The sequence below is a fragment of the Peromyscus eremicus genome, chromosome 20 (genome assembly GCF_949786415.1).
Source record: "Peromyscus eremicus chromosome 20, PerEre_H2_v1, whole genome shotgun sequence".
Taxonomy (NCBI): domain Eukaryota; kingdom Metazoa; phylum Chordata; class Mammalia; order Rodentia; family Cricetidae; genus Peromyscus; species Peromyscus eremicus.
The window spans coordinates 7395432-7423025 of NC_081436.1; the positions used below are offsets into that span (position 1 = coordinate 7395432).

At 43.7% G+C, this 27594-nt stretch overlaps 1 protein-coding gene across 1 annotated transcript in view; it reads right to left on the reverse strand.

The window, feature by feature from the left end:
* Arid2 (AT-rich interaction domain 2) overlaps positions 1-24233 on the reverse strand; it is a 136642-nt gene extending 112409 nt beyond the window's left edge. Inside the window, exons 1-3 of the mRNA XM_059247458.1 lie at positions 23998-24233; positions 23775-23868; positions 22550-22647 (exon numbers count right to left, since the gene is read on the reverse strand). Of these exons, the coding sequence (XP_059103441.1) occupies positions 22550-22647; positions 23775-23868; positions 23998-24089 (284 nt within the window). The 5' untranslated portion in view covers positions 24090-24233. The remainder of the gene's footprint in view (positions 1-22549; positions 22648-23774; positions 23869-23997) is intronic.
* Positions 24234-27594: the final 3361 nt, after the last annotated feature.

A 27594-nucleotide genomic window follows, 5' to 3' on the forward strand; every position in this document is an offset into this window, starting at 1 on the left:
CATTTACATTCATGCAACAAGAGCAGGAGGAATTCGCATTGAAGTGTTGAAACCTAACCGTACCCATGAAGATCAAGCCACCCTGTTCTGACTAGTACGGTAACAAGATGGGACCAGCTTTGCACTCCTGCTTTCCTCAATCAACCAGTAGCAATCTGGCTTTTCTTGCCAGTCAAACTCTCTGATCAATCATGCTTTCCATGCACTCCAGAACTGGAAAGCTCTGGGCTTTTCCATGCATCTCAGGAAGCTAAGCATGTTTTCAAGACTATCCCAGTTGCATTCATTTTACCTACCAAGTCTGTCTGCTGACAAAGCATTTCCTGCGAGAGGATTAACTCTGAGGGCTAGTGAGGTCAGGAATGAGAAGAGATCAGATAATGTCTACTCATATGTGGATGGTCTCAAGACACATTATAAGCACACTCTTTTCAAGGGAAGGTACACAAAAGAATCATGTTCAACTCATAACAACATTTTCAAATTCCAACAGAACACAAAACACTATTTTCTACAGTCCACCCATTTCACGGTTTGAAGATTCTGACCCAGGATCTCTGTGAAGACAACCAACCTAGTCAGTCATCTCAAACGGTGCAGTGAAGGAAGAAATGCTATTTCAGGAGAAGTTGAAACATCTTTTCCTTGTAATGAGCCAACGTAAACATTGGATTGATTTTTTCTCCATTCAAACTGCAGCTTGGTGAGCAGCAGAGAATACAATTACTCCCCTAGTATCCATACAGGCTTGCTACCATGACAGCCCACAGTCCTGGAAATTCATAGGCACTCAAATCCTTCATATAAAATTGTACATTATTTTCATACAACCTAAGCACACCCTTCCACACAGTTTAACTCACCTTTAGACTACTTAATTTAACAAATAAATCCTATGTCAACTCTTTATCATTATACTGTATTGTGGTGTGTCCAAGAATACCCAAGGCTAAAAAAATATATTAAAAAACAACTTTGCAGCTACCAAATATGTGCATCTACCTTCAGTCCATTTTCTCTTGAGTATATACACTTATTCCCAACGAGTAGCTCGTCTAGGTTTAGAACACAGATGGAAGGACTGTTACGTCATCTACAGTGAAGTGCTGAAGTCTACAGCCTGTTGTTGTTGGTTTAAGTGAACTCAGTGAAGCTGGAAAAAGTTCCTTCCAGTACAGAGACAGAAGATTGTTTCCCTTTAATCCAAAGCTTATGTGACTGTGAACTTACGATGACAAACCTACACACAAATAAATAAAAGGCACAAAAAAAAGGTGGTTTATCAAATTTCCTACGAGGCAGAAGACTTCACTAACTGGCTCTTTTATAAACTGATATTTCAATGTCAACGTGATTGTGACAACCAGAAGGACACTACTGAACTTCCTGAATGTGACTTTCCACCTACTCATTTTTATGTGAGTGGTAGTTTACATTTATCTTAATATTCAGTGAAATTATATCCCATTCTTACTAAACCAAGCAGATTTATATGCCATTACCATTTTCTCCTACTTTAAATCTACCCCACAAAAGGATGTAAGATTAATGTTTCAAAACCATAATTTTCCTTCAGATATTGTTTTGCTAAAGAACATAAAGAAGCAGCAGGGCAATGTCAAGTCTCACACCTACAAACACAGTACTATTCACATGTGCGCACATGTGCATTATATACATGCATAGATGTGTGTACATAGCTAGATACTTGGACTTGGTTTTCAAAAGAATGAAAATCTTTCACCATCTGGTCCCAATCTTTAGACCTGGTCTTGTTCAAGCCCTACAGCCAGGTTCATTTTATAATTGAAACATGGTGTCCACACTCTCTCTTTCCTTGTATCTAAAACAAATCTCTCAGCCACCCTGTTTCCTTTTTCTATCTGGATCCAAATAGGCTTTCAACACCAAGCTAAGCTCAAGGCCTCATCCATATGCTGCCGTTTACTCTGAAACTAAAGTGATTTCCTTTTTTTTTTTTTTTTTTAATTCGAATGACTTTTCAAGCATTCATGTTGTCTCTATTAGACACACGTCAAGTAACTCCTGTAGTATAATACTTTGGGGCTACAAGAATACATAAACCATAGGTCCTAATGTCTCTGGGCTCACCAGGTAAGAAAAGGGTTGCTAATTAACAGCACTGTCTCTGTAGTGGAGGTATAAAGAGGGCAAAGTGGCCCTGTGTGGAGAAAAGGATCGCCTCAAGCTGCCGGGAGACATGAAGCTTTATACAAAAGACAACATGAAGTTTTAAAGATGGGTAGGAACACCTTAGGCACAGAAGGCAGAGAAAACAGCACACGCAAAGGCAGTGGGATGAGACCCACGTGGCGTGTCCAGAGAACTATTAACAGATCATCATGGCTAGAGCACAGATCACCAAGCCTTAAGACAGACTCAGAGACATGAGTCTATCCTCAAAGAACTAGCAAGGGCAAATGTACAAAGCACTATCAATTTTTCACCTTTGTGATTTCATATCCATCAGGTTTCCTTGCGTCTAATCTTGATACCACACTACACTTTCATTTATGCTTCACAAGGCACCCAAAAAGATTCAACTAATGAAAATTCACTGGTCAAAATTCCCCAACAGCTTCAATAAAAGCCACAGAACTTTACAAATTGTACAAGGACCGACTCGTACCTCAAGGCTTGCTTAGCCTGCTTTCTTATACAACTCAGGATTCTCTGCCTAGGGATGGTACTGCCCACAGTGGGCTCTGTCCTCCCACATTAATCATTAATCAAGAATAAGCCCTTCAGACATGCCTGCAGACCAGTCTGATGGAGTCCATGCTTCTATGAAGGTTCAATCTTCCCAGGTGAGCCAAGTTTGTGTCAAGTTGACAAAAACTAACCAACACAGCCTCCATAATTTTTCTTAGAATACAACAGGCTCTTGCTGTCTATTCACTCCTAACCCAGACATATATCTGGATTATTCCTTTCTGCGTTCTGTCTGCATTCAAATGTCACCACTTCCTTGGTAAGGCTTTATCTATTTAAAGATGTAACTCTTGCATCCAAAGACCACTTCCCTTCCTCTGTTTTATTTTCCTTTTTATTCTATTATTCCATATGCTACTTTATTTTGTTTTGTTTATACTTTGGTTGTTACACTAATTCCAAAGAGTAGTTAGTCTCCATTTTCATTACAGATTCATGTTCAGTGGGCAGAACAGTGCCCTGCCTGTAACAGAAACCATAAACTGGCCTCTGTCTCCTCAACTAAAATCTTAGTTTCTGTATAGTAAGACTTGTGCTTTTTCTTTTTCTATTAGTCATTCATTCTGTGACTAAATAAAGAACAATATTCTGCACGGCAGTTATAAGCTTGGTCCCTGGAAGCAGACCAGCCCACTGCTTTGTATCTTTGTGCTATTGTGAAAACTACTGGACCTCTTCTAAACCTTAGTTTCCTATTATAAGATGATAATAGGCATTGATCTTGTAGGAAAGTGTTAAGAATTAAAATAATGTAGACAAGCGCATTACTACCATCCAGGCAAACAGCAAGTGTTAGATATTACTCACAAAATGCTTGCACCAAGTTATCACATCATTTCTAGTATTCATTTCTTCTCAAAGTGGCTATTTTCAGAAAAATCCTGGATCTGCATATGCCAGCTCACTACAGTCAGTATCGCTGTGACAACCTCCTATCTCCATAAACTGTGTTTTCATGCTGGTAACTTATAAACCGAGACAGGGAGTGTATATAGTTTTACTTGAATAGTTTCTGAAGGCTAGAATGCAACTGAGTTGGTAGAGTGGTTGCCCTGCATGTACCACGTTCTGGGTTCAAGCCCCATTCCAAACTCAACTAGGCAGTACTTGTACTCTCAGAGGTGCTCCTGGAGGAAGCAGAGAAAGATCAGGAGCACACAGTCATTCTTGGATACAAAGAGTTCGAGGCCAGCCTGACTACATAAGATCATGCCCCACCTTCTAAAGGAGAGAGAAGAAAATTAAGTGATAAGTTATACAAAAGCCATATTTATCACAGATGTTAATTTATAGTCTTTGCTAAAACTGAGTTTTGGTGACTGTTTCACAAAACCTCATAAAAAAGGGTTTAATCTTAGAACCAGATCACTAAATAAAATGTTTTACTTCTAATTCTGTATTATACAGTTTTGAATTCTTTCCGACTATACCAAACTAGACCTCCCATTTGTTGAGAGAGCCACTATGAGGACTTATATGAGTCCCCAAGAAACTGGCCAGTGACACAATAGTCTTACCAAGTTAAGTTACTATGTATCAGGAAGTAACTGGGGGCTTTAAATACATAAATACTTTTGTTTATGAAATGTCCTCCACCTAAGTCTTATGTTGAAAACTAAAACAGGACTAGTATCAAGCTAATGTCAACCCTATGACAATGGTACTTGAAGGCACTGTGGCATTCATCCGTAACCCCAGTGCTTGGGAGGCAGGAGGGCCTGGAGTTTCGGTCAATTTTTTTTTTTTCCGGTCAATTTTTAAAGAGCTTTCTTTAGTGATCTGAACAAAATAGGATAGAAAATAGGATAGGTCCTATCTTGTAGAGTAACTGTGGAACTCCATTAAGATAAACAGAAGCCAACTGTTCTGCAGCATACCAATTTTACTGAAAAAAGATGCAGTAAAATATTTGAAAACTACTAAAGTCATAGTCCCACAACTACCCAACCATCTTCATGTTCTGCTTACTCCTTTCAAACCAATTTTTATAAAGTTATAAATGCATGTGCTTGGTAACAAACGCCATGTGCGCGCATGCGTGCCTGTGCATGTGCATATGGTTTGAGTCTGATGAGTGAGTAAATGCAGGTGAACACATGCTATGGCGTATGTAAAAGTCAGAAGACACCCTGCTTATGTTTCCCATCTCCCTGTAGGGGCACCAGGATTGCAGACACTCATGCAACACATCTGGCTTTTCTGTGGGTGCTGGGCATCTCAACTCAGGACTGCATGCTTGTAGAGCAGATACTCTTACACACTGAGCAGCCATCTCCCACTCTCTAGAACACCATCATAAAAGCCAGACGGCACCAGGTTAAATACTAGCCCAACTTCTGTGTGACCTCGAACAGTGTTTTTAAACTCCTTTGTCCTGTTTCTGAACTTACAACAGCATAAGAAGTTTATGTCAACGAGGGATATGAAGAATGCATTCATGTAAACCACTCTGCTTTACACAAGGCAAACTGAATGTGTTAGATAAAATACGGAGCTTAACAATCCTTTCGGCAGAAAAAAGCAAAAAGACTTTACTAAAGTGACCTATCACCCCTAATGGCCACCAAACTAATACCTATGCCTCACAGATGCCTCAATCCATGAGATCATCTTAACATCAACATAAAGGCCATGTTTCTATAACAAAGAAATCTCCAACAATCTCCTTCCCATATTCCTTTAAAAAAGAATGGAGTGACCAGTGAAAAACAGGCAGTTCTGAACTATGTCTTCTTCTTCCTCCCATCTTAACTTCATGCAGGAATACCAGGAAAAACAGCTTACTTTTATCACACAGCCCAGGCTTCTTAAAGTTCATTCCACAACTAAGGCTGATGGTACTAAGAACTAGCAGAATTGGTGGTAGACACACTCAGCTGCAGCTACCTCCAAACTTCTTGCTTCCATCTTTAGGATCCTGAACTTTCAGGCTCTGTCAGCTATGCTACTAAGGCTGCTATAAAACATTAAATGTGTACACAGCATCTGATATCCATCCCAACACAGTCCTTTAAACTTTTGAAGACTTGGCAAATTCTTACAACTTGGGTTATAATGAATTGATCAAGAGATTACCAAGTGACTCACTCTAGGAGATAAGGAGAGCCACATCCTGCACACACATACACATGCTACACATGCTACAGGGTTTCTAGAGGATAAAGGAGCATCTGAGCAGCTCCCAGGATAGCACCCCTTCTGAATGACCAAATCAGGCCTAATGGTGAGGGTCAAATAAAATATACAAAGTAAACAACAACATTTAATTCAGTGATGCTGGACCAAACCGATACACTCAACTACATAAGTGATGGGATAAATCTGCTGTTCTGCTCTATGAGGTAGATACCTACAGTAAACCCCTTAAAATCAAAATGATCCCTGAACTCCAGAATACAAATGTCCTATAATGATTTAAACTGCCTTATTCTGTACGTCAAGTATGGCAATGGGCAACAAAGACAAGAGCAACGGAGTGTGTTTTGTTTGCTTTTCCCATACTGGAGATTAAAAACCTTGTGCATGCCCAGCAAGCATCTACCACCTGAGTTATATTCCCAGCCCTGAAGACTTTTTGTTTAAATTTTTTATTTTTATTTTATGTGGATTTTTTGTTTGCTTGTTTTTGCCTGCCAGAAGAGGGCCTCAGATTACCTGAAACTGGAGGTACAAGTGGTTGGAGGTTCCTGTATGGGTTCTGGGAACTGAACCTAGACCTGGAAGAGCAGGACAATTTTCTCCAAAGTTACTGTTTAATATAGCTGATTTTTATTTATACATTAAATTCCCAGTATATGAACAATTCAAATATAGGCAGTAAACTGGGATTTAATACGTAAGTATGCACCAGCTCCTCACTTTAAAGATAATGATGGCTGGGCAGTAGTGGTGCATACCTTTAATCCCAGTACTTGGGAGGCAGATCTCTGAGTTCAAAGCCAGCCTGGTCTATGGAGCAAGTTACAGGACAGCCATGGCTACACAGAGAAACCCTGTCCCAAAACAAACAAACAGATAATAATGAAGTACTACAGATTTGTGATTCTGCACCTAAGAATGTGTGTGTGTGTGTGTGTGTGTGTGTGTGTGTGTGTGTGTGTGTGTGTGTCCCCGCGTGCACGTGTGTGTTTAGGCTAGAGATTGGTGTCAGGTATCTACCTCTGTTACTCTTATTTTTTGAGACAAGATCTCTCACTAAATCTGGAGTATAGCACTTTTTGCTAGACAGACTAGTCAACAACCCCTAAGATCTGCCTGTCTCCACGACTTCTCGACCCCCACAGTGATAGACTTACAGGCCATACTACCACACCTGGCCTTCACATGGGGACTGGGGATCCAAACCCAGGTCCTCATTCGTACACAGCAAGTACTGTATCCACTCAGCCACCTCCCCAGGCCCAACTAAAAAGTAAAACCAAATTCTAGTAGATAAAAACATATACAACATATCATGAAATCTGACTTCTTAACCTAGTACTATTGCTCATTTAATAAACATATTTTTGAATATATTCCTAAGTCACAAGATTATTACTTTAAGATTGTATCAAGAATACACAGCAGGCGGTATCTCAGTGATAAAATGCTCAGCATAGCAAGGCAAAGTCAGAATTAGGGCAAGGAAAAATCGGCTATCTCCCTTCTACTTAAGCTATAATGGCCAAATCAATTAGAGAAAAGGAAGTAATTAAAGACATGAAAAGTTGAAAAGTAAAATATGTATTTCCAAAAACATTCTAGTAGAAAATCCTAGGAAAAATACTATCAATGATAAAGCTAAGCCACTAAAACTTGTTGCAGAATATTTGCTCATACTGACAATCCAGGACTGCAAATAAAGTTTACTTTGAATCAGAGGGTAGAGTTAGAGACTAGCTGACCAGAATTAGCCATGGAGGTTTTGGAGGACCCAGGATACAGAGAGACACAGGAAGTAGTAGGGAGGGGCTTCGAAAGATTTGTGGACCCTCTTGGATCAAAAAACGGAGAGAGAGGAGGTCGCTGGCTGCTTCTCTGCCACTTCTGTGATCAGGTTTTTACCCCATGTCTGACTCCCAAGTTTTATTTAATAATAGATAATAAAAATAGATAATTTAATATAATTGAACGCCTCAAAAACTGACACACACAGGACAACAAAAGTGCCACCTAGAAGAGCAATGATTATTTATAAAATCATACAGAAACCGTATCACCAAGAGCAGCACAAATGATGATCCCTAAAGAATGGACTTCTCAAGACCTAGAATGAATCGTCCTAAAATTAACATGGAAGATCAAACACAAAGATCATGGAAGAAAACCTTTAACATAAAGTCCCAGAGCAACAGGAACAGCACCATCAAATACTAACACAGACTCTGAGGCTGCAACAACTGAAGTACAGTGCGATGCCATTTCTGATCTTTCAGACTGGTGAAACATAAAGAGTTTAACACCACATGGCAGGGATGTGGGAAGAAGACACTTTCATGAATTGCTAGTAAGATCTTCGAAAAGTTCTCTACTCCTAACAGAATTTGGCAATATTTAACAAAACTATACACCAATTTATTCTTCCCTCTCTTGCCTTACTTCTATCATTTATTCCCAAGACAGCTCCACAAGAGCTGGGTAGTAGGTTTGGCAAGAGATTACATGTGCAGAAGACTACTCTTCTGCATCACTGTTAGGGTAATGTATACAATAACCTGAGACTCACTATGTCAGACACTTGTTTAACAAGCTATCACACAGACACAATGGAACACAATGCAGGTGTTAAAAAAGAAAAAAGGCTCTCTGAATGTATGAGTAATTTGCAAGAGAAGTGAAAAAAAAAGGCGAAATACAAAAAAAGGGGTTTTTACAAGAAAATTAAAAATACACGAATGTCCGTATCTTTTCAAAGAGAACAAAGATGATGTGAAACTAAGGAAACTGGTTACAAATAAAGCACGAGAATGAGGTGAAGATATATGAGGCCCTCAAAGTATGTATGTCTCTTAAACCGTGATTTCAGAATTTTACTAAAATAGAACAGCAAAGATGAGAGACAAGCACAAAAGTAAACAGGGAAACCGAGTTGTGTTATAGTTCAAGCAAGCAGTAAACATCTAATTCCAATCACTGCACTTTTTTTTTAATGAAATAAGGTTCTCATTTTGTTGCCAGGCTAGTCCACATTAAAAGAGTCACATGATCCAAAATGACTACAGGCATGTGCCACTATACCCAGTTTCCCTGGAAATATTTTAATCTAGTACTTCAAAAACAGAGCTTCAATAAAAACAGAATGCGTCTTTATATTGAAAAAAGTCTGTAGTTCTACCTGATAGGTTTGTTTATGCGGTATAATGGGTATAGTAGGAGATAATTATGTATCTGTATGTATGTTTCCCCTGAAAGGGCCTGGAAGAAAAAAAATCTAATAGTAATCAACACACATCATACAGTTTCTATACACTACTACACACCAGGATCTCTAAGGAAAAAATGGATGATTCTAGAGCTGAGAAACAAAACTAACTTGAACCTAGGTGATGATGTTTTGTCAGAAAGTAAGGAAAAGTTAAAAAATAATGAGGACACATGAAAAAAGCCAAGGAGCCATCCTGAAAGGACTCCCACTGGCTAAATCCAAGCAGCAAAATGCACAAAAACAGATTGTAGGCCCTTGTATGAAATAAAAATCTCAAAAATAAATAAAATCAAACTACTTCCCCCTCACCCAGTGACTTATTCAGCCACCAGCTTATAAGTGCAGATGGGATGACTGATTCAGAAAGTGAGAATACACATGTATCATAACAATAATTCAAGGTAGAACCACCAATACATGGTCAGCAAGATGCTTCCATGGTCTCAAAATATGTCTCATAGGTTCTTTCATTATAAAAGACAAAATACAGTGCAGAAACCAGGACGCCATAACCAAAATTAACTTCAATAAAGACTCAAAGTGACATCTAATGCCTCCTGCTCAAAATGCCTAACCTAAATCTGATCCTGAAAAACTCAGACAAACTAACTTTAGAGCACATTCAGCCTACACTCTGGTTGCTGTTGGTATTTGGGGTTATTCATTTATTTGAAACAGGACCCCACAACACTTCTAAGCTGACCTGAAATGTACTATGTCTATGTAGCCCAGGCTGGTCTTGAAATTGTACGGCAATGTTAGCTTACAAGCATGCTCGGCTCTGACAGTACTATTTAAATGGTAATATTCTAAAAAATGTAGACTAGCTACAACAACTGGGGAAAGGTACGTAAATACAACAGGTGATATTGGATAGCAGGGGAGAATTGTAAAATTTGAGTTAAGATCTATATATTACATACTACAATTTTCTATTAAATCTATGTAAAGAGTTTTGTTTTCATATGTGTACATGAGCACATGTGACACGTGGGTGAACATGCATGTTAAGGAACAGACTGAGGTATCCTAAGGAATACTATCCACTTCCTGTGAGACACTGGCCTGCTGCTCACCGCTCAGGCTGGCAGCCAGCGAGTCCTCCCAGCTCGGCCTCCCCAGCACTGGTATTCCAAGCACGCAGATACCACACCTTGCATTCTACATGGGTTCTGGGGACTGAACTCCTTGTGCTTGAAAGGAAAATGCTTTACTGGCTGAAGCGTCTGTTCTTTGAGACAAGCTCTCACTCAGTAGATTAAGCTGTTTAAGAACTCACTGTGTAGCTCATACTGGTCTCAAACTCTGGCAATCCTCTTGCTTCCCGAATGCTGAGATGACAGGAATGAACTACCAGCCCCAGGAAAGAAGACTTTTATTCCTAGATAGCATAAGACTAAACACAGGAACTACTCCTGTAAAGACATCTGATGATTCAACAGCACCTAGTATAATGTACTATGTCTACATGCACCATCAGATATAAAAAGGAAACTAGAAAACAAATATAACTAATAATCAATCTAGATAAAGTATGAATAAGAATTTATGAGGGTGAGTCAGGCGGTGGTGTTGTGGTGCACAACTTTAATCCCAGCACTCGGGGGCAGAGGCAGGCAGATCTTTGTGAGTTTGAGGCCAATGTGGTCTACAGAGTGAGTTCCAGGACAGCCAGAGCTACAGAGAGACCCTGTCTCAAAATACTAACTAACTACTAACAAAACAACAACAACAACAAAGAATGTACATATTTGGAGCAAAGCTTTTAACTTTTGAAAAACAGGACAAAAAAGGAAAACTGCTGTGTTCACTATTGAAGTTTTAACCAGGTTACCCTAAAATCAGACTTTGTTTGGTTTAACCAATGTGTAGCAATATGGAGTTACATGGAAAGGGAGTCAGAATCTATGTGGTCCTCTAATGATAGAAACTCAAAAGAATACACCAAACTCTGTAAGCACTCCTGACCAGTCACCCATTATTAAAGAACACACTTGGAAACACAGGCTACCAAGATACTAACTTCAACTAAGAAGAACCTCAGTGGCTGAAGAAACGGCTCAGTGGTTAAGAGCACTTGCTGTTCTTCTAGAAGACCTGAGTTGAACTCCCAGCACCCATTTTGGGCAGCTCACAACCACCTATAATTCCAGCTCTAGGGAATCAGACACCTTTGACCTCTGGGGGCCCTCTACTCATGTGCATGTACAACGTATACACAATTAAAAATAATAAATCTTTTTTAAAAAGTTTTAAATTTAAAAAAAAAAAAGCACAACCTAAAGCACATGGGAAATCAACTTAACCCAAGAACAATCACGGAAAGCATCCTCAACTCTGGGGTGACTATAGACAAACTAAATTCAGCTCTTCAGTAGAGTACCAGAGTCAGGACCCTAGATTTATGTTCTCTGATATTTACTTATTTGCTTATCTATTTATGTGTTGCTAGAGAAAGAACCCAGAGCCTTGTGTGTGCATTTTAACAGAATGCTCCTATTGACCTCCTGTTTGATTTTATTAACATTGTATTTATTAATCTGTGGACCACGAGACAAAATAAAACTTGACCCAAAAGACTTCACCATAAAAGGCAAGTTATAATTATAGGATAAGCAGTATCTTTGTAAAGCAACTGATCATTAGACCCACAAAGCAAACATTATGTATAATGGTAAGAACGCAAAGACCAGAATTACAAACATTTGCCATCCTTTACAATAAGATGAACATCCAAACAACAGTGTATGACACAATGTCATTCAAATTCTGTTTCTTAAGAAAACTTTCCAGTTTAATCCCCACTACATGGTAATGAAATTTACTGATAAACAAAATTTAAACACATGGGATGTACATGAAATATTTAGCAACTATACAGAGTGGAGAGTTATGGATAATGTTCTGTAAAATTAAAAGCAGGTCTATTACCTGCTATGGAATAATCCTCTTGTACACTGTAAAGATTTGTCACTTGAACTGGTTTAATAAAATGCTGATTGGCCAGTATCCAGGCAGGAAGCATAGGCTGGCCACCAAACTAAGAATGATGGGAAGGAGAAGGGCAGAGTCAGAAGTCACCAGCCAGATGTAGAGGGAGGAGGAGATGAACATGCCATGCTAATAAGGGTACTGACACATGGAAAAGCATAAATGGAAATATGAGTTAACTTAAAATATAAGAGTTGGTAATAAGCCTGAGCTATTGGCTGATCACTTACAATTAATATAAGTCTCAGAGTGGTTCTTTAGGAACAGGCAGTCAGGACAAGAAACTTCTGTTTACATATGGTGCCCTATGGTGGGCGCCAGATGATGCGTAAATCTAATTAATCTTATCAATAAAAACCAGGAGTTAAATATCGGGGTAAAAGAAGCAAGGGAGCAGCCACAGTCACTGCCTACCTCTCAGGATCCTCCGACCAAAAGTGCTGATCTCGGGATCCTGTCTCTGCTCTGCCTTATCACTTCCTGTCTCCTGTCTGTAGAGACCTCCAGACCTCTATGGTTAACTAGTGGCTAGCTCCGCCCTCTGACTCCAAACGAGCTTTATCAAAACACAAACAAAATATCACACAACAATTACCATGGAAGGAAATAGGAAGGCAAAGGGTATAAAGAGTACTCTCAACACAAGAAACATGGTTCCTAACTGGCAATTATGACTGGCATGCAATATTGGGAGTTGAGGCTGGAGACTATCACTCAGGGGTAGAGTGCTTGCCTAGTAGGTGCAAAATCCTAGGTTCAATCCCCAATATGAACAAAAAAGGAGGAAGGAAGGGGGGCAAGTGGGGAGGGAGAAGAAGGAAATAGAACCAGAACTATGCCCTTCATAAAGAACCCGTAAGCTTCTAGAAGAAAAGTCTCAGGAATATAAAGAATTTTTTGATTTTTTTCCCTAGGATTAAATAACAACAATTATTTCTAAAATTTGAAATAAAATTAAAGTTACATGTGAGCAAAGCTTTGAAAAATTAAAATACTGGGGCTGGGGAGATGGTCCAATCGGTAAGGTGATCGATGTGGAAATATGGGGACATCAATTTAGATACACAGCACTCCTACATAAAGCAGAGTAAGGACTGGAGAGATGGCCTGTGGTTAAGAGCACTGGCTGCTGCTCTACCAGAGGACCAGGATTCAATTCCTAGCTCCTAGACGGTGCTCACAACCATGTATAACTCTAGTTCTAGAGGATCCAATACCCTCTCCTGGTCTTTGTGGGCATCAGGCATGCATGTAAGTGGTGTACAGACAAGCAAAACACTCATACACATTAAAAAATAAAACAAACAAAGAAAGCAGGATGTGGTGTGCAACTGTAACCCCAGTGCTGAGGAAGTAGAGACTGGTGGATCCATAAAGCTCATCTGCCAGTCAGCCGACCTGAATATATGAGCTCCAAGTTCATGATAGTCTCACATCAAAAAAGAATGCCGATAGCCATATAGGATGGCATCCAAAATCAACCTGTTTCCAACACTCGTGCACATTCACCACATGCATGCAAACATACACAAACAAGTACATGTGTCCACTACACACACACACACACACACACACACACACACACACACACACACACACACACGGAAATACTGCACTAAACAAGGTATCACATTAGTACAGCTTCTATTTAATTTTAGGGCTTTGAGATGAGGTCTTTCCTGACCCCTCTGCACCCCCCATAGTTAGTACTATTATTCTCACAGTAATTTACACATGAACTTCCCTAAGAGGAATTGGGATAGAAAAGGAACCTCGCCAAGATAATAAGCACTGAACAAATTCAGTAAAACCAATGGTTTCTCATTTGGAAAGCAAAGTCCAAACAGGAAAACAACAATAAATACGTTAAGAAAATTCTCTAGTTAGGAAAAACAAACAAACAAAAAGCTGAAGGAAACCTTGTTTTTAACATTTTAAATTTTAAAACCCAAGTTAAATAACTACAGTTAGGATGAGTTAGGACTCAGTAGCTCACTCATGTCTTCTCCCTAAGTCAAACAGAGCTCTAGGTACCTTCTCTGAAACTCAAAGACAAAGTGCAGGGTGTGTCCAGGCTCTGCTTGGTGACAGGTGCAGCTTTAGCAGGTGCCAGAGCAGATGCCACTCAGAGGCTTTGTTCTGGATGTGACCCTGGCCAGCATGCTGGTGCCAAGTGCAGCCAGTTATCTCAGCAACTAAATTGATTTCATTGGTACTTAGATCAACTGTTCTCAAACTTGAGCCTACTAACTACCTGGGTCATGCTTTTTAAAACTACAGTTTCAGTCTACTAACTACTAAGCCCACAGGTCAGTCTTACCATAAAGAACAACTAGGTACCATATGATACCTCGGAGAGCAAAGCACCGCTTATGAAGCAATCCCTACATATTAAAGCTGTGTGTTATCAACCTTTAGCTCCAGCTCTTTTCAGAACAGGATGGAAGAACCAGTTAACTGACTTCAGGAGGAAGTCATCAACCAAGTCCAGAAGGCAGGACCTCCTAAAGGACAAAGTACCTCATTACTCTAGTAAAGAATGGTATCTGGAAAAAGAAAGCGAACTGACTGTTAAGAAGTAAGACCCAGCCAGGCGGGGGTAGCTCACGCCTTTAATCCCAGGACTTGGGAGGCAGGCAGATCTCAGTGAGTTCAAGCCTAGCCTGGTCTACAAAGCAAGCTCCAGGACAGTCAGGACTGTTATACAGAGAAAGCCTGCCTCAAAAAAACAAAAAGAAGTAAGACCCAGCAGCCAACACATCCAAAACATCACCTTTTTCAGGTCCTATCACAACACATTATGGGGTTAAGTGGTAGAGTCCTACACATACTGATCCTGTGTTCACATAACTACAGTTCTGTCATTGGGCAATGCCACTGACTACAGTAATTGTTCCTAGACATCACCAAGAGTTTTCAGTCCCGACAATAGTGAATCACAATATACTCAGTCAAAAGAGTATGCATTTTGTAAAAATGAATTACCTCAATTAACAACATATTTGCAAAAACTATATAAACCCAATGATACATCTATTTTTTTAACAGAAAAAAAATACACAGTTGACCTTGTTTCTTGAAAAGCATACTGATCACATTATGCTTTTTATAATCTAAAGGCTAATAAATCCAAACACACATTGACATGAAGCATATCTGAGGATATTTAGTAACTGTGAATGGAGAATTATATATGATAATTATTTGTAAAACATAAAGGGGTTATGATGTGTTTAGAAAAACAAAATTTATTTCCAAATTGGCAATTATAGCACACACTTAAAACTAAGAGTGAAAACCCTTTATTACAGGATACCAAAGTTTTATTTCCTATATAAATGCATTAATAGATGATCTTCAAGGGGTACCCAGAACTCATCATCCTCATCTATTTTTGTATGATTCTGACCAAATGAAATTGCCAATATTTTTGGCTATACTATGGATAAGTACACCAACAATGTTACCTATATTTATTTTAATTTCAAAAGCCAATATTTTTTATTTTTACCAAACCTGCACACACTGTGCTGGGGAGGTGGCTGAAGAGGCGAAAGAGCTTGCCAGGCAATGCCGATGGCCTGAGTTTGATCCTGAGGGCCCACACTGTGGGGAGAGAGAACTCTCCAAAGTTGTCCTCACCTCGACACATTTGCTGTGACACACAGATTCACAATGACCAAATCAACGAATCCAATTTAAATTTTAATATACTTACCATTTTAAGTCATAAACTAACTAGAGAGAGCTTTTAGTCCAAACATCTCCCTTCTAAGTTCAGTAAAGTCTAGCCTTAAAACTGTACCTACTGCCAACAGCTTTTCCCTAATATCAAAACTCAGGGTATGACCTCTCCACGTTTCAAAGTCACAGAACTGAAGAAAATCACAAATTTTTAGCAGAACTAGCATCAAATTCAACACAATCACTATTCTATAAACAATAACTACCACAATTCTCCAGAGAAACTTCTTACAAATTTTTTTAAACTCAAATTTTCAATACAAGTATCATGATTTTCTTAAAAGGCAGTCTCTAGTTAGAATAAACAGGAACTGACTTGTAGGGAGAGCTAACTGAAATAACCCAAATATAAAGCCCCAACAAAATTAAAGTTATTATAAACTCTTTCCTTAGAAGGATGACCATGCAAATAAATGTGTCTGAGACTCGATTTTTTCACATTGTTTATTTATTTACTAAGTGTGTTTGGGGGTGTGGACATGCCACAGCACACATGTGGAGCTAAGAGGACAACTTGTGGAAACTGGCTCTCCTTCCACCATGCAGGTCCTAGGGATAGAAGCCAGGGGTGGGAGCAAATACCTCTACCCACTGAGACTGCTCACTGGGCCTCAACCTTAATCTTTTGCCATGGGACTACCACACAGCTCAGGCAGAACACTTGCCTTGAAGGAGGCCCTAAGTTCTATTCCCAACACTACCAAAACTCTTCTGCTCCTGTCAATGAACAATTGGTACTTTTTTTTTTTTTTTTTTAATTTTTCGAGACAGGGTTTCTCTGTGAAGTTTTGGTGCCTGTCCTGGATCTCACTCTGTAGACCAGGCTGGCCTAGCTCGGCCTCCCGAGTGCTGGGATTAAAAGCGTATGCCACCATCGCCTGGCTACATATGGTACTCTTAATATCCCCCTGGCAAGAACTACTAGTTAACTAGAATTACTACTATAATTTTGCGCAATATTTAGGAAGATATGGACATCTGTAACTCTAGGCCAGGAGAAGTGGCACACACCTGTGGCAGGGCGACCGTGAGCTCCAAGCCAGCCTGAGCCACAGAGTGAAGCTGTGCCCCAGGTGTTTTAAGTTAAATAGAGAGAAACTACATGAGTGTCTAATATAGAAATAGTCCAGTTTCCCTAGTCAATTGTTTTTTCCTAATCTCATTTCTTCTAGTTTACAATTCCCAAGCTGTGCTTCAAGAAAGTTAGTAAGTGCTCCTCAAATATGACATTTCATACCATATACCACTACGGTGGTACTTGGAGTAAGGACAGAGGTAACAGTGTGATCCCTAACACTCTGGAGCATCACACTCCGAAACACAACCTCCAAGTCCTATGATAAAGTAGCCAACTTTATATTTATGACTCAAAATCATTTGGCCTTTTCTAAGAGGCACATACTAAGTTTCAAGAACACTGGTGTTTTATAGTGCACAATACAAGTTTCTGCTTTGACCATGAATATTAAAGAACACTGAGATGGAAGTGGAGGCGGAGAGAGGGAATCCACCAGGCCTCCCCCTATCGGGCCACACATCCCCTCTCAACTCTTGACAAACCCATTTTTTCATTAATCTCTATTAGGCTTGGGAAAGGCACAATAAATAGCCTTTACAAAAGAAAAAAAAAAAACTCTTCCAAAATACTTTACCTACATTTACATTAGCTGTCTGCATGTTGACGAACTTGTCCCTGGTCCAATTTTGCTTAGTTTGAGAATACTAAAGAGCTTACGGAGTGCCAGGCTTCCTAAGACAGAGGGGACCTCCCACCAAAGTTCACCATGAAAACACCTATTCCTCAAGAGGTGCTCTTATAAAACGGTACATCTAATCAGAAGTAAGATATTTTTAGTTCACAGCTGAGGCCTAAGTTTCAAATGAAAAGGCACATGTGCATTTTAGGTGGGCTAAGGATGTAGCACAATGGTAGAGTTCTTGACCTGCCGCATGCTGAAGGCTGGGGTGGGGAGGGGTATTATGAAATCCTCTAGTGTGTAACCTGGGTCAACTGTCTGTCTAGGAAAGTAAACTGACTTCTAGCTTGAGCAAAAGTATGCTGCTTAAAAACATGGATTTTGACAGCTGACACTAACCTGAGTTTGATCTTCCTTCATCCACTGTCCACTTCTACTTCCAGCAAGTCTACACATCTTTCAGAAAAGTAACACACTGTCATAAAATATCAAACTCAGGTTTGTGCAAAACAAAAGGATACAACTTATAAAATTAAAGTTAAGATCCTCACACGAGTACCTTACTAAAATAAAGTTCTCCCTGTCCCCATTATTATTTCATTGACTTTCTTGACTAGTAGTAATCTGTCTACTCAGCTTTGTTTAGCTTAGCAATTTACAAACTCAATGTGTTACTTTATTCACTTACTAAAGAATACTGAAGAATACTTTCACTTCACCTCCAGTGATTCATAAAAGGCTTCCTCACTGACCTACATGAGAGACACTTGCTGACAATTCCTAATGCATTCATGTCATTTAACTGATAAAAGTTCACCGTTGGTAACACAACTACTCAAGTAACTAAAGGTCTCTTTTACCCACCAAGAAAAAATAACAGACTTCACAATGTGACTCCAAAGTCACTACTGTGAACATAATTCTACCCAAACTCCCAACTATCTCCAAAGTACACGCATACAAAAAGAAGCAGGACTGCAAGGCTCAAATACAAGAACAGAAACATAGAGTTTTCTATAATAAAATTTCAAGGTCTAAGGCCATTCACTTCCTTTCTAAAATTCCCAAGTTTTATAAAGAACACATCAAGGTTACCTCCCGAGTGCTGGGATTTTTAGCCGGCTAAAACTTCAAATTCTTAATCCAAGTAAGAATAGTAAATTGTGCCGGGCAATGGTGGCGCACGCCTTTAATCCCAGCACTCGGGAGGCAGAGCCAGGCGGATCTCTGTGAGTTCGAGGCCAGCCCGGGCTACCAAGTGAGTTCCAGGAAAAGGCGCAAAGCTACACAGAGAAACCCTGTCTCGAAAAACAAAACAAAAACAGAAACAACAACAAAAAAAGAATAGCAAATTGTTCCTAAATCTTAGTACCAAAATAGAGCAAAAAATAAAATGAAATTCATCAATTAAGTAAGTATCACACTGTTCATAGATATACTTGGGTATAGAATTAGCCATATACAATCTCCAACTATAATTTATTAAACTCATTTATGAATAACACACTGAAACCATAATAGCATAAATTTTACCAAGCACATACAACAAATACAATTTTTTGATATTTGAGTTTCTCCATCTACAAAACATGGGAAATTACATCTTATCCTTTCTTACTTCTATAAACAGTCTAACAACAAGTATTTGTGGAACACTGAGATGAATATGCCAAGAAAGGTGCTAAATGAAAAAAAGGTTACAAGATTTAGGAGCTGATTAAATATAATTTTAGGGCTAGCGAGATGGCTCAGAGGTTAAGAGCACTGACTTCTCTTCCAAAGGTCCTGAGTTCAATTCCCAGCAACCACATGGTGGCTCACAGCCCTCTGTAATGAGATCTGGTGCCCTCTTCTGGCCTGCAGTCATACATGCTGTATACATAATAAATAAATAAATAAATCTTAAATATATATATATATATATATATAATTTTAAATATAAATATAATACTTCCACACACTATCAGCAGGCATTTACACTTTTAAAAATTAAGTACTAGTGTTAAATAATCAACTGTATATTCGATTTTAGACTGAGAACTTTTTTTTTGGTTGTTTTGTTTTTGTTTTTTGTGACAGGGTTTCCCTGTGTAGCTTTGCGCCTTTCCTGGAACTCGCTTTGGAGACCAGGCTGGCCTCGAACTCACAGAGATCCACCTGGCTCTGCCTCCCTAGTGCTGGGGGATTAAAGACGTGCGCCACCACCGCCCAGCCGAGAATTTTTTTTGTGGATAATCTACAGTTGAATGAATGTGTATTTGATAGATTTAACCTAACTTTTGGCAAACTACAATGTCTCTATATTTAATGACTATATCTGAACCAAACCCCCCCCCCAGAGCTGTTAGAACATGTGCATGACTAACAAGTCTGTTCTTATTTGTCTACAATATTATGTAGCTATATCAAATGATACTAGTCTAATAGCTGTCCATTCAATTAACTGTATAACTACAGGGGAATGTAAGCAAGTATGAAACTTGAAAAGAGAGCTAACAATATGTCCAATGAAAAAGCAGCTTGAATTAAATATTATGTAGACTATCACTCTAAATATTACATTCTTATTTCTCACTCTATTGCTAAATCAACAGCTTGAGAAGCTTTTTTTTTAATTTATTTACCCTTTTATGTAAAAGGTACTCTGACACACATGCTAACACACACACACACACATACACATACACACACACACACACACACACACACACACACACACCCATGCCTGGTATTTTCTAGAGTTCCTATAGAACGCAGTAACTGCCAAGTTCAGTGAACTCTTCACTGTCAAATCTGAAGTCAATCTCTCCAACTTGTGACTAGGAGAGAATACTGCAAAGCCAAAACCAAAAGAAACCCACCAAAATACAAGGCATCTCCTTCCTTACCAGAGAAGTTGGCATTAAATCTGATATAGCACAGAGTTAACTTCTCAAGTCGCTTCATTACCACAGCTGACCGAGAAGGCACTCTTAGGGTTAACTAATAGAATTACTGTCAGAGTTTGGCATCTGCTCTGCCAATTAGATTTTTTTAAGAGGAAAAGTGTATAACCCCACATAATGCACATCCTTTAACTGTACAATATACCACTAGGTAAAATTCTCTCAAGGTTGCTAGTAACCAATTTCTGATCATCCTATTTCTTTGCAAGCCATGCAAATCTTCACATGGTTTTATTTTCCAAAACAAATGCTTTAACTTTTCCTACCGGGCCAAGCTCCAGCCCTACAAAAGCAAACCTGGAGAGTGACATATGGAGGAGTGCAAGTTTAGCTAAGGACATGGTTCAAAGCAGCTTCTAATAAGAACATAAAGCCCAAGTTGACCTAAGAACAACGTAAATACTTAAAACAACTTTGAAAGTATCCGGTTAAAAAGACTAGCGACAAGTACAGTTACTGTATGGCATAATCCCAAGATAGAAAAGACAACAAAAGACAAAATACTTCTAATTAAACTTTGTAAAAGAAAAGAAGTCCAGGTATTTCATTAATTATGCTAAGATTGTTAATAACAATGCAAATTTTACAGAATAATACACATCTCACCAGCCATATACACCATTCAGAATTGAACACAGAAATTTAATCGATAAACTCAAAAAATACTAGGCATAACTTTAAAATACACAATTTAAATATACAAAATGCTACAAACATTTTCAATTGATTAGCACAAAGCCCTAGCATGTATTAGCATGATTCTCTCAGATCCTCTTACTATCAAAAACAGATAATCAAGTGACTATCACTCTAAGTATTAAATTCTTATTTCTCATTCTATTGCTAAATCAACAGCTCAGGAAGCCTTTTTTATTGACCCTTTATTTAAAAGGTACTCTGACACACATGCTATCAACACACACATGCACACCCACGCCTGGTATTTTCTAGAGTTCCTATAGAACGCAGTACCTGCCAAGTCCAGTGAACTCTGCAGCCTCAAGTCTGCAGTCAATCTAAGGCAGCCAATAGGAAGTACACCTGTGCAATTACCGTTTCCTATTTCAGAATCCTGAGCGCTATACAGAGTAACTAGTGCATTTGAAGCAATGCAAAACTCAAATTATACAGAAGCTACATTACAAAAATAAAATAAAGGAGATCTTGTAAAATCACATTACCAATGTTTATTAGAAAAAACTACTAAGATCATTATTTTAATTTTAAATAACTAAGAACACTGGGTAATCAAACAAAAATAAAGGTTGACTTCAAAACAAACTACAATATGAAAGGATCTATAGAAAAAAATCTAGGAGGAAAAAAATCCTAAAAGTCACAAAATACATAATCTAGACTAAATCATATATCAACTAAGTAAGAAATTTATTTTTTTGAGTAAGCAGTCAAAATATAAGGAAAATGAAAGAAAATCTCAACCATAGTACCTAGTTTCATACCATCCCCATTTTTCTAAAGATATTGAATATTTTCAAGTTTCTCAGAAATTCAATAACAAGAGTCCAAAAAGTAATCCTGGTCAACCAAGGTATCTATATTATATTACTTATGTAAAAATATTCCATTGAAAACTAACAGTTCCAATAAATTTCCTTTAAAAGGAAAAAAAAAAATCCAGAAAGACAGAATTGTAGAGGGTTAAGGAGTTTCCAAAGAAGAAGAAAAAAGAATCTTGCCACAGGTTACAAAGTTTCATTAAGTATCTTTAGTCTTTTACTAAGCCTTTTCTGGCCCTCAGTGGCTATCAAGCAATCAATAACAATGTCACAAAAGAATGTTTACAAGATAGGACATGGAGTGTCACCTGTAATGACTTTGTATGAAAAATGCAAATGACCGTATTTGAATGTGAGGAAAACGTCGGCCTCCTATCATCTCCCTTTATTGACAGTAAGTGCTTCTCAGACTGAAATTAACAAGGGGTTGGAAATTGTTTAGAGCGTAAATTTTGTTCTTGTTTAATGGCCCCTAAGTCCCTCGTTTCCAAATACTGTGGAAAAGTCACCACTACTCACCGCAAGTAATACTGTTTTAAAGCAAAGGCCGCGTTAGAACAACTTCTGGGAAAGTTGAACTCTTCAACAATTTCTCCCCACTGATTCTTCTCAGAAACCTGTTAAAAACACAGGCACACTTGTCTGAAAGTGCCCAATCCAAGAAAAACCTACCCTAACTTGGGAGCTAAATGCCCATTCTGCAGAGATCTGTGGATACCTAAGGCACCAGTGGGTGTCTGGGGTCTACCCACAAGAGGTACTAAGCCAGGGCCGCCTGAATCACTGTGTTTTCACCAGAGAGCCCTGTATTTAGCAGCACTCGTTTTGTTTTTGGGGGGGTTGGTGGGTTTGTTTTGTTTTTGAAGCCCGGACAATAACCAATCGCAAGTCCCTCTGTCGCCCCCTTTTAAATCTCAACGCGGTCCGTTTGCACTAAAGAAGAAAAAAAAAAGTTCAAAAGGATCAATACTGCTCCGGACAGCGACGTCCGCGAGCTCTGGGGGGGTCGGGGCCGGGGCCGACTCCGATCCCTCTCCCAGATCTATCCATCTCCATAGGCCCTTCTTTGAGGCCTACAGCTTCTGCCTAGCCTTGAAGCCTAAGATGGCTATTTGCAGACAGGTCCTGCTTTCTTTTGTTAGCGGTAGAAACCCAGGGCGAGCGGGCCGAGGCTGTGCCCCCGGCCGCCGGGATCATTTCGCAGCCGATTATCGATGTTAAACCTGCCCGCGCTAATTTTGAGTTGCACGAAAACTGCTCAGAGTCTGTGTGTCTCTGTGTCTCCGCCTGTGCTAGAGCGGCAGCGGCGGCGGCGCTGACTCGCGGGCGGGCGGGCGGGCGGGCGGGCGAGCGGGGCGGGCGCGGGGCTCGGCGGGCGGGCACCCCGCTCGCCCCGCCGCGCTCCCCGCCGCGCCGCTCAGACCCCGCGGGGGCCGCCTGGACACCGGGCAGGACGCTCCCCGCCCGCCCGCCCGCCGGGCCGCCGGGCCGCCCGCCCGCCCAGCCCCGCGCCCGCCGCGCGCACGCGAGCCACCAGGCCGAAAACAGCCCCTGCCGCCGCCGCCGCCGCCGCCGCCGGCCGCCTCCGTGCCACCGGCTCGCGAGCGCCGAGAACGCCGTGTGGTCCCGCCGGCCGCCCCCCCCCCGCCCCGCTCCCGGCCCCCCGGACGCCCGCTCCCGGGCCGGAGCAGACTTTTCCGAGCAGGCCGGAGAGAGGGAAATACAAATTAAAACTTCCACTCACCTTCGCGAATCCGCCTAAAGTAGTGACTCTGGTGTAGAGCCCGTGAAGATCCAGCTCCTTCCCACCCACCGCAGGGATCTTCTTAAACGGCGACCTGCGGGCGACAGAAAGCCCCGCACTTGTCACCGGGACCCCCCGTTCGCCCCGCCGCGGGGGCCCCCCGTTCGCCCCGGCTCGCCCCGGCGCTGCCCCCCCCCCCCAACCCCCCGGGTCCTGCTCTCACCCTCTGCTGTGGTGGAACTGCCGCAGCTCGTCCAGGAAAGCCAGTCCCTTCCTCCGCTCGTCCGGAGGCGCCTTCCCCGTCGAGTTTGCCATTATTTTGCCCAAGGAGGTCTTCCGAAAACCCAGATCGCGCTTCAGACGCGGCCCCCGCTCCCCGCGCTCCCTACCAGCGCCCGGAGCCCATTCCTCGGCCGGCGGTGGCGGGGCTCAGTCATGGGCCGGCGGTGGCGGCGGCGGCGGCGGCGGCGGCGGCGGCGGCGGCGGCGGCAGCAGCGGCGGCGGCGGCGGCGGCGGCGCAGGGAGGGAGGAGGGAGGGGGAGGAGGCGAGGAGGAGGGGAAGGAGGGAGCGGGAGGCCAGGGGGAGAGCGCAGGGCCGGAGGGAGGGGAATTTCTAAAAAAGTTTAAAGAAACGGGAGCGAAACTAAGAGGGGCAGGCGACGGGCGGCCCGGGCGCGGAGCCGCGGGGACGAACGCGGCCGCCCCCACCCTGCCTCGCCGCCTCCCCGCGGCCCGGCTCTGGCCGCCTTCTCAGCGCCGCCGCCGGCCCTTAGCGGCTCGGCCCGGGGACGCGATTCAACATGGTGCTGCGGCCGGGGGGCGCACGAGCCGGCCGGCCGGGGGCCGGGCGAGCGGAGGCGAGGGGCCCGGGCGGCCGCAGGCCTGGGAGTTTCGGCGGTGGCGGCGGCGGCGGCGGCAGCGGCGGCGCGGCGGGGCCGGGGCAGGCGGGGCCGCGTGGGGAGGGGGAGGTCTGTGTGGTGGCTTGTGGAGAGCGGGGTGACAGCGTGGATCCGGGCCGCGGCTCCGCGGGGCCCTCGCACACATTCACGCGCGGCGGCGGCAGCAGCGGCAGCGGCGGCGGCTGCAGCGGCGGGCCCGGGCGTCCCCGGGCACAGGCTCCGGCGGCAGCCGAGCCGCTGCGCGCCGCCCGCCGGCCTGCCTGCCCGCCAGCCTCCGTCTCAGCCGCCGCCACGGCCGGGCCCCCGCCAGCGCCCGCACAGCGCCCCCCGAGGGCCGGCCGCGGCACTGCGCCTGGCTCCACACGGTCGCGGCGGCGGCGGCGGCGGCGGCGGCGGCGGCTCCTCGCGGGGAACAATAGACTCGGCTCGCCCGGCTTAGGGTTCATCTGCAATGTGCAGCACATTTCACACGCACACAAAAGCCGGCGGGGAGGGGAGGGGGCGCGGCGGCGGCGGCGGCGGCGCGGGGAAACGGCCGCTACCGGTTGTTCCAGGGTGAGGGGTGGAGGCGATGTTCGTTCGAGGCCCCGGCGGGGGCTGTGGGCAGAACGGCCTCCCGAGTCGCCCCCCCCCCCCGCCCGCCGCCGCCGCCCCCACGGCCGGGCCTTCCCGCCCCGCGGCGGCTCGCCCGGCGCAGCCCTCGGCGGCCCCGGGGAAGTCCTCTCGCACCCTCTGCAAACGTTAGGGCCGGAGGAATCGGCCTCTCGGCTTCAGGCTTCGATCCCGGGGCCCGAGGAGCACATTTTCCACGGCGTGGCCATAAAGTCACTTGGACAAACTGTAGAGCAACACACACACACTGTGAACTGCCTGCCCTACTTTTTGTGGGGAATGGACCAGGGCTCGGCATTGGGCTGGCCTCGGGTCGGTTTCGTGCACCCCAAACCGGAGTTATGCAAACAGTCACGGCGCCGGTTAAGAAACCACCTCTCGAACTTTGAGGATAACGTTTATATTTTATTGCACGGGCACCTTGAAATGAGAGGGCAACGTGTTTCCCCCTTTCCATTTCCCGTAGTGATCCCTAAAGGTGCCAACAGGGGATTCAGAATTTCATCTCAACAAACAACCACCCCGCTTTGCATTTTTTTTTTTTTTTTTTTTACGAGGATGCTGCAGCCCTCCCTGGGCTGCACACGCTGAGCATCCTGTTTCCCCCTGTGCGTTCGTAGTCCCATTTCAGAGACGGCCACTACTGACTGGCAAAGTCACTAGCCCAAGGTCACACGCTGATCAAGAGTCCGGATGGGTTTATTCCGGGGAGTCTTTCCAATGGCACATGCATGGATCGGGTGGCGGCAAATAAATAAATAAATAAAATATTATGTAATGGGAGCGGAGCGTGCTTCCGGTACTCACTCTAGGAAACGGATTTTATTTTCCCAAGTAAAGTTGATGTCTGAAATGGGGTCGGAATAAGGTGTGGCTAGGAAATTCCTGACACCCGAGGACCAGTGAGTGTCTCGCAAAGCCTGTGAGGGGCGGAGACCCTGCCTGCCCGTGGAGGAGGAGGAGGAGGAGGAGGAGGACGGAGAAGCCGGCCGGGCCGGAGGCGAGGCACGGGTGGGCCGGGCCGGGCGAGCCAGCGGCTCCCTTTTCTCCCCCCCCCCTCCGGGGCAGTGGCGGGCCGCGGCGCGGGCGGGCGGACGGGCGGACGGGCTGTGCCGGGCTGTGCGGGTTCCCTGCGCGCCGCACTTGCGCACGGCCCCTTGCGTAACCGTCAGCGCCGGGGATTCCCTGGAGGGGGTCACTGGCTGCAACCATTACACACCGCCGGGCTCCGCCGCCGCCGCGCCGCCTCACAAAATGGCGGCGCCCATGGAGCCGGCGGCGGCCGCTCCCCGGGCCCCATTTTGTGGCGGAGGCGAGCGATCTGTCAACATGGAATACCTCCGCCGCCGGGTGGGGTGTGTGTGTGGGGGGGGGAGATGCATCTGACTGGAGAAGCCCGCGTCAGGGAGCGGAGCCTGTCGGGTGGACCACGTTACACGAGGTCGGCGGCGGCGACGCAGCTCCCCCCTCCGCCCCTCCATCTCCCCCCGCCCAGCCCTCTCCCGGCGCTCGGTCCCTCTTCGTCTTCTCCGAGTGCAAAAGCCTCCGAAGGCCGCGGGGGTCACTGTGGCGGAAGAAGGCACGGGCCGGACGGACGGACGGACGGCTGCTCCGGGGGACTCGCGGCGGGGTGACAAGCGGGATCCGGAGGGGCGAGGACCGGGGCGGGGTGGGGGTCGGGGGGCCGCTCCGCTGCTTGTCGTCAAGCGCGAGCCGGCCTGTCCCCCCCGTCGTGCGTGCCCGCACGGGGGTCGCGGAAGGCCCCGGGATCGCGGAGTCGCGACGCCGGCGGCGGCGGGCGGCCCGGTGGGGACGAAGCCTGCCTGACCTTTGAAGCCGTCGGAGCGGCGACCTGGGACTGACTGTACGTTGTGGATGGCTCCAGGTGGACATCGGGACCTCCTCCCGTCCCACTCTCTGCCGTGGACAGGGCCCCCCGCTTGGCTGTCGTTCTCCAAGTCCAGGGGCAGAATGGAGGGGATGACATGTTTGCATTTGACCAGGGAAGTTGCCACTTCGAAGCCACCGAATGCTGTCAGGGTGTGTGTGTGTGTGTCAGTCCACACACCTACCTAGTAGCAATTTGGCTTTTCAGAGCAGGTATCAAAAGGCGAAGGGGCTTGGGGGGACTCTAACCTTTTAAAGCTTTTTCCAGGAATTTTAGGATCATTCTCTGTAGAAGAGGTATAATCTTCAAAATGGAGCCCTAAGTGTACGGATGGATAGAATTGAAATCCTTAACACTTTGGCTATACTCTGATTAAAGTTAAAACAAACATAAAAAGTTGATATTATCAGGTCACCCAATG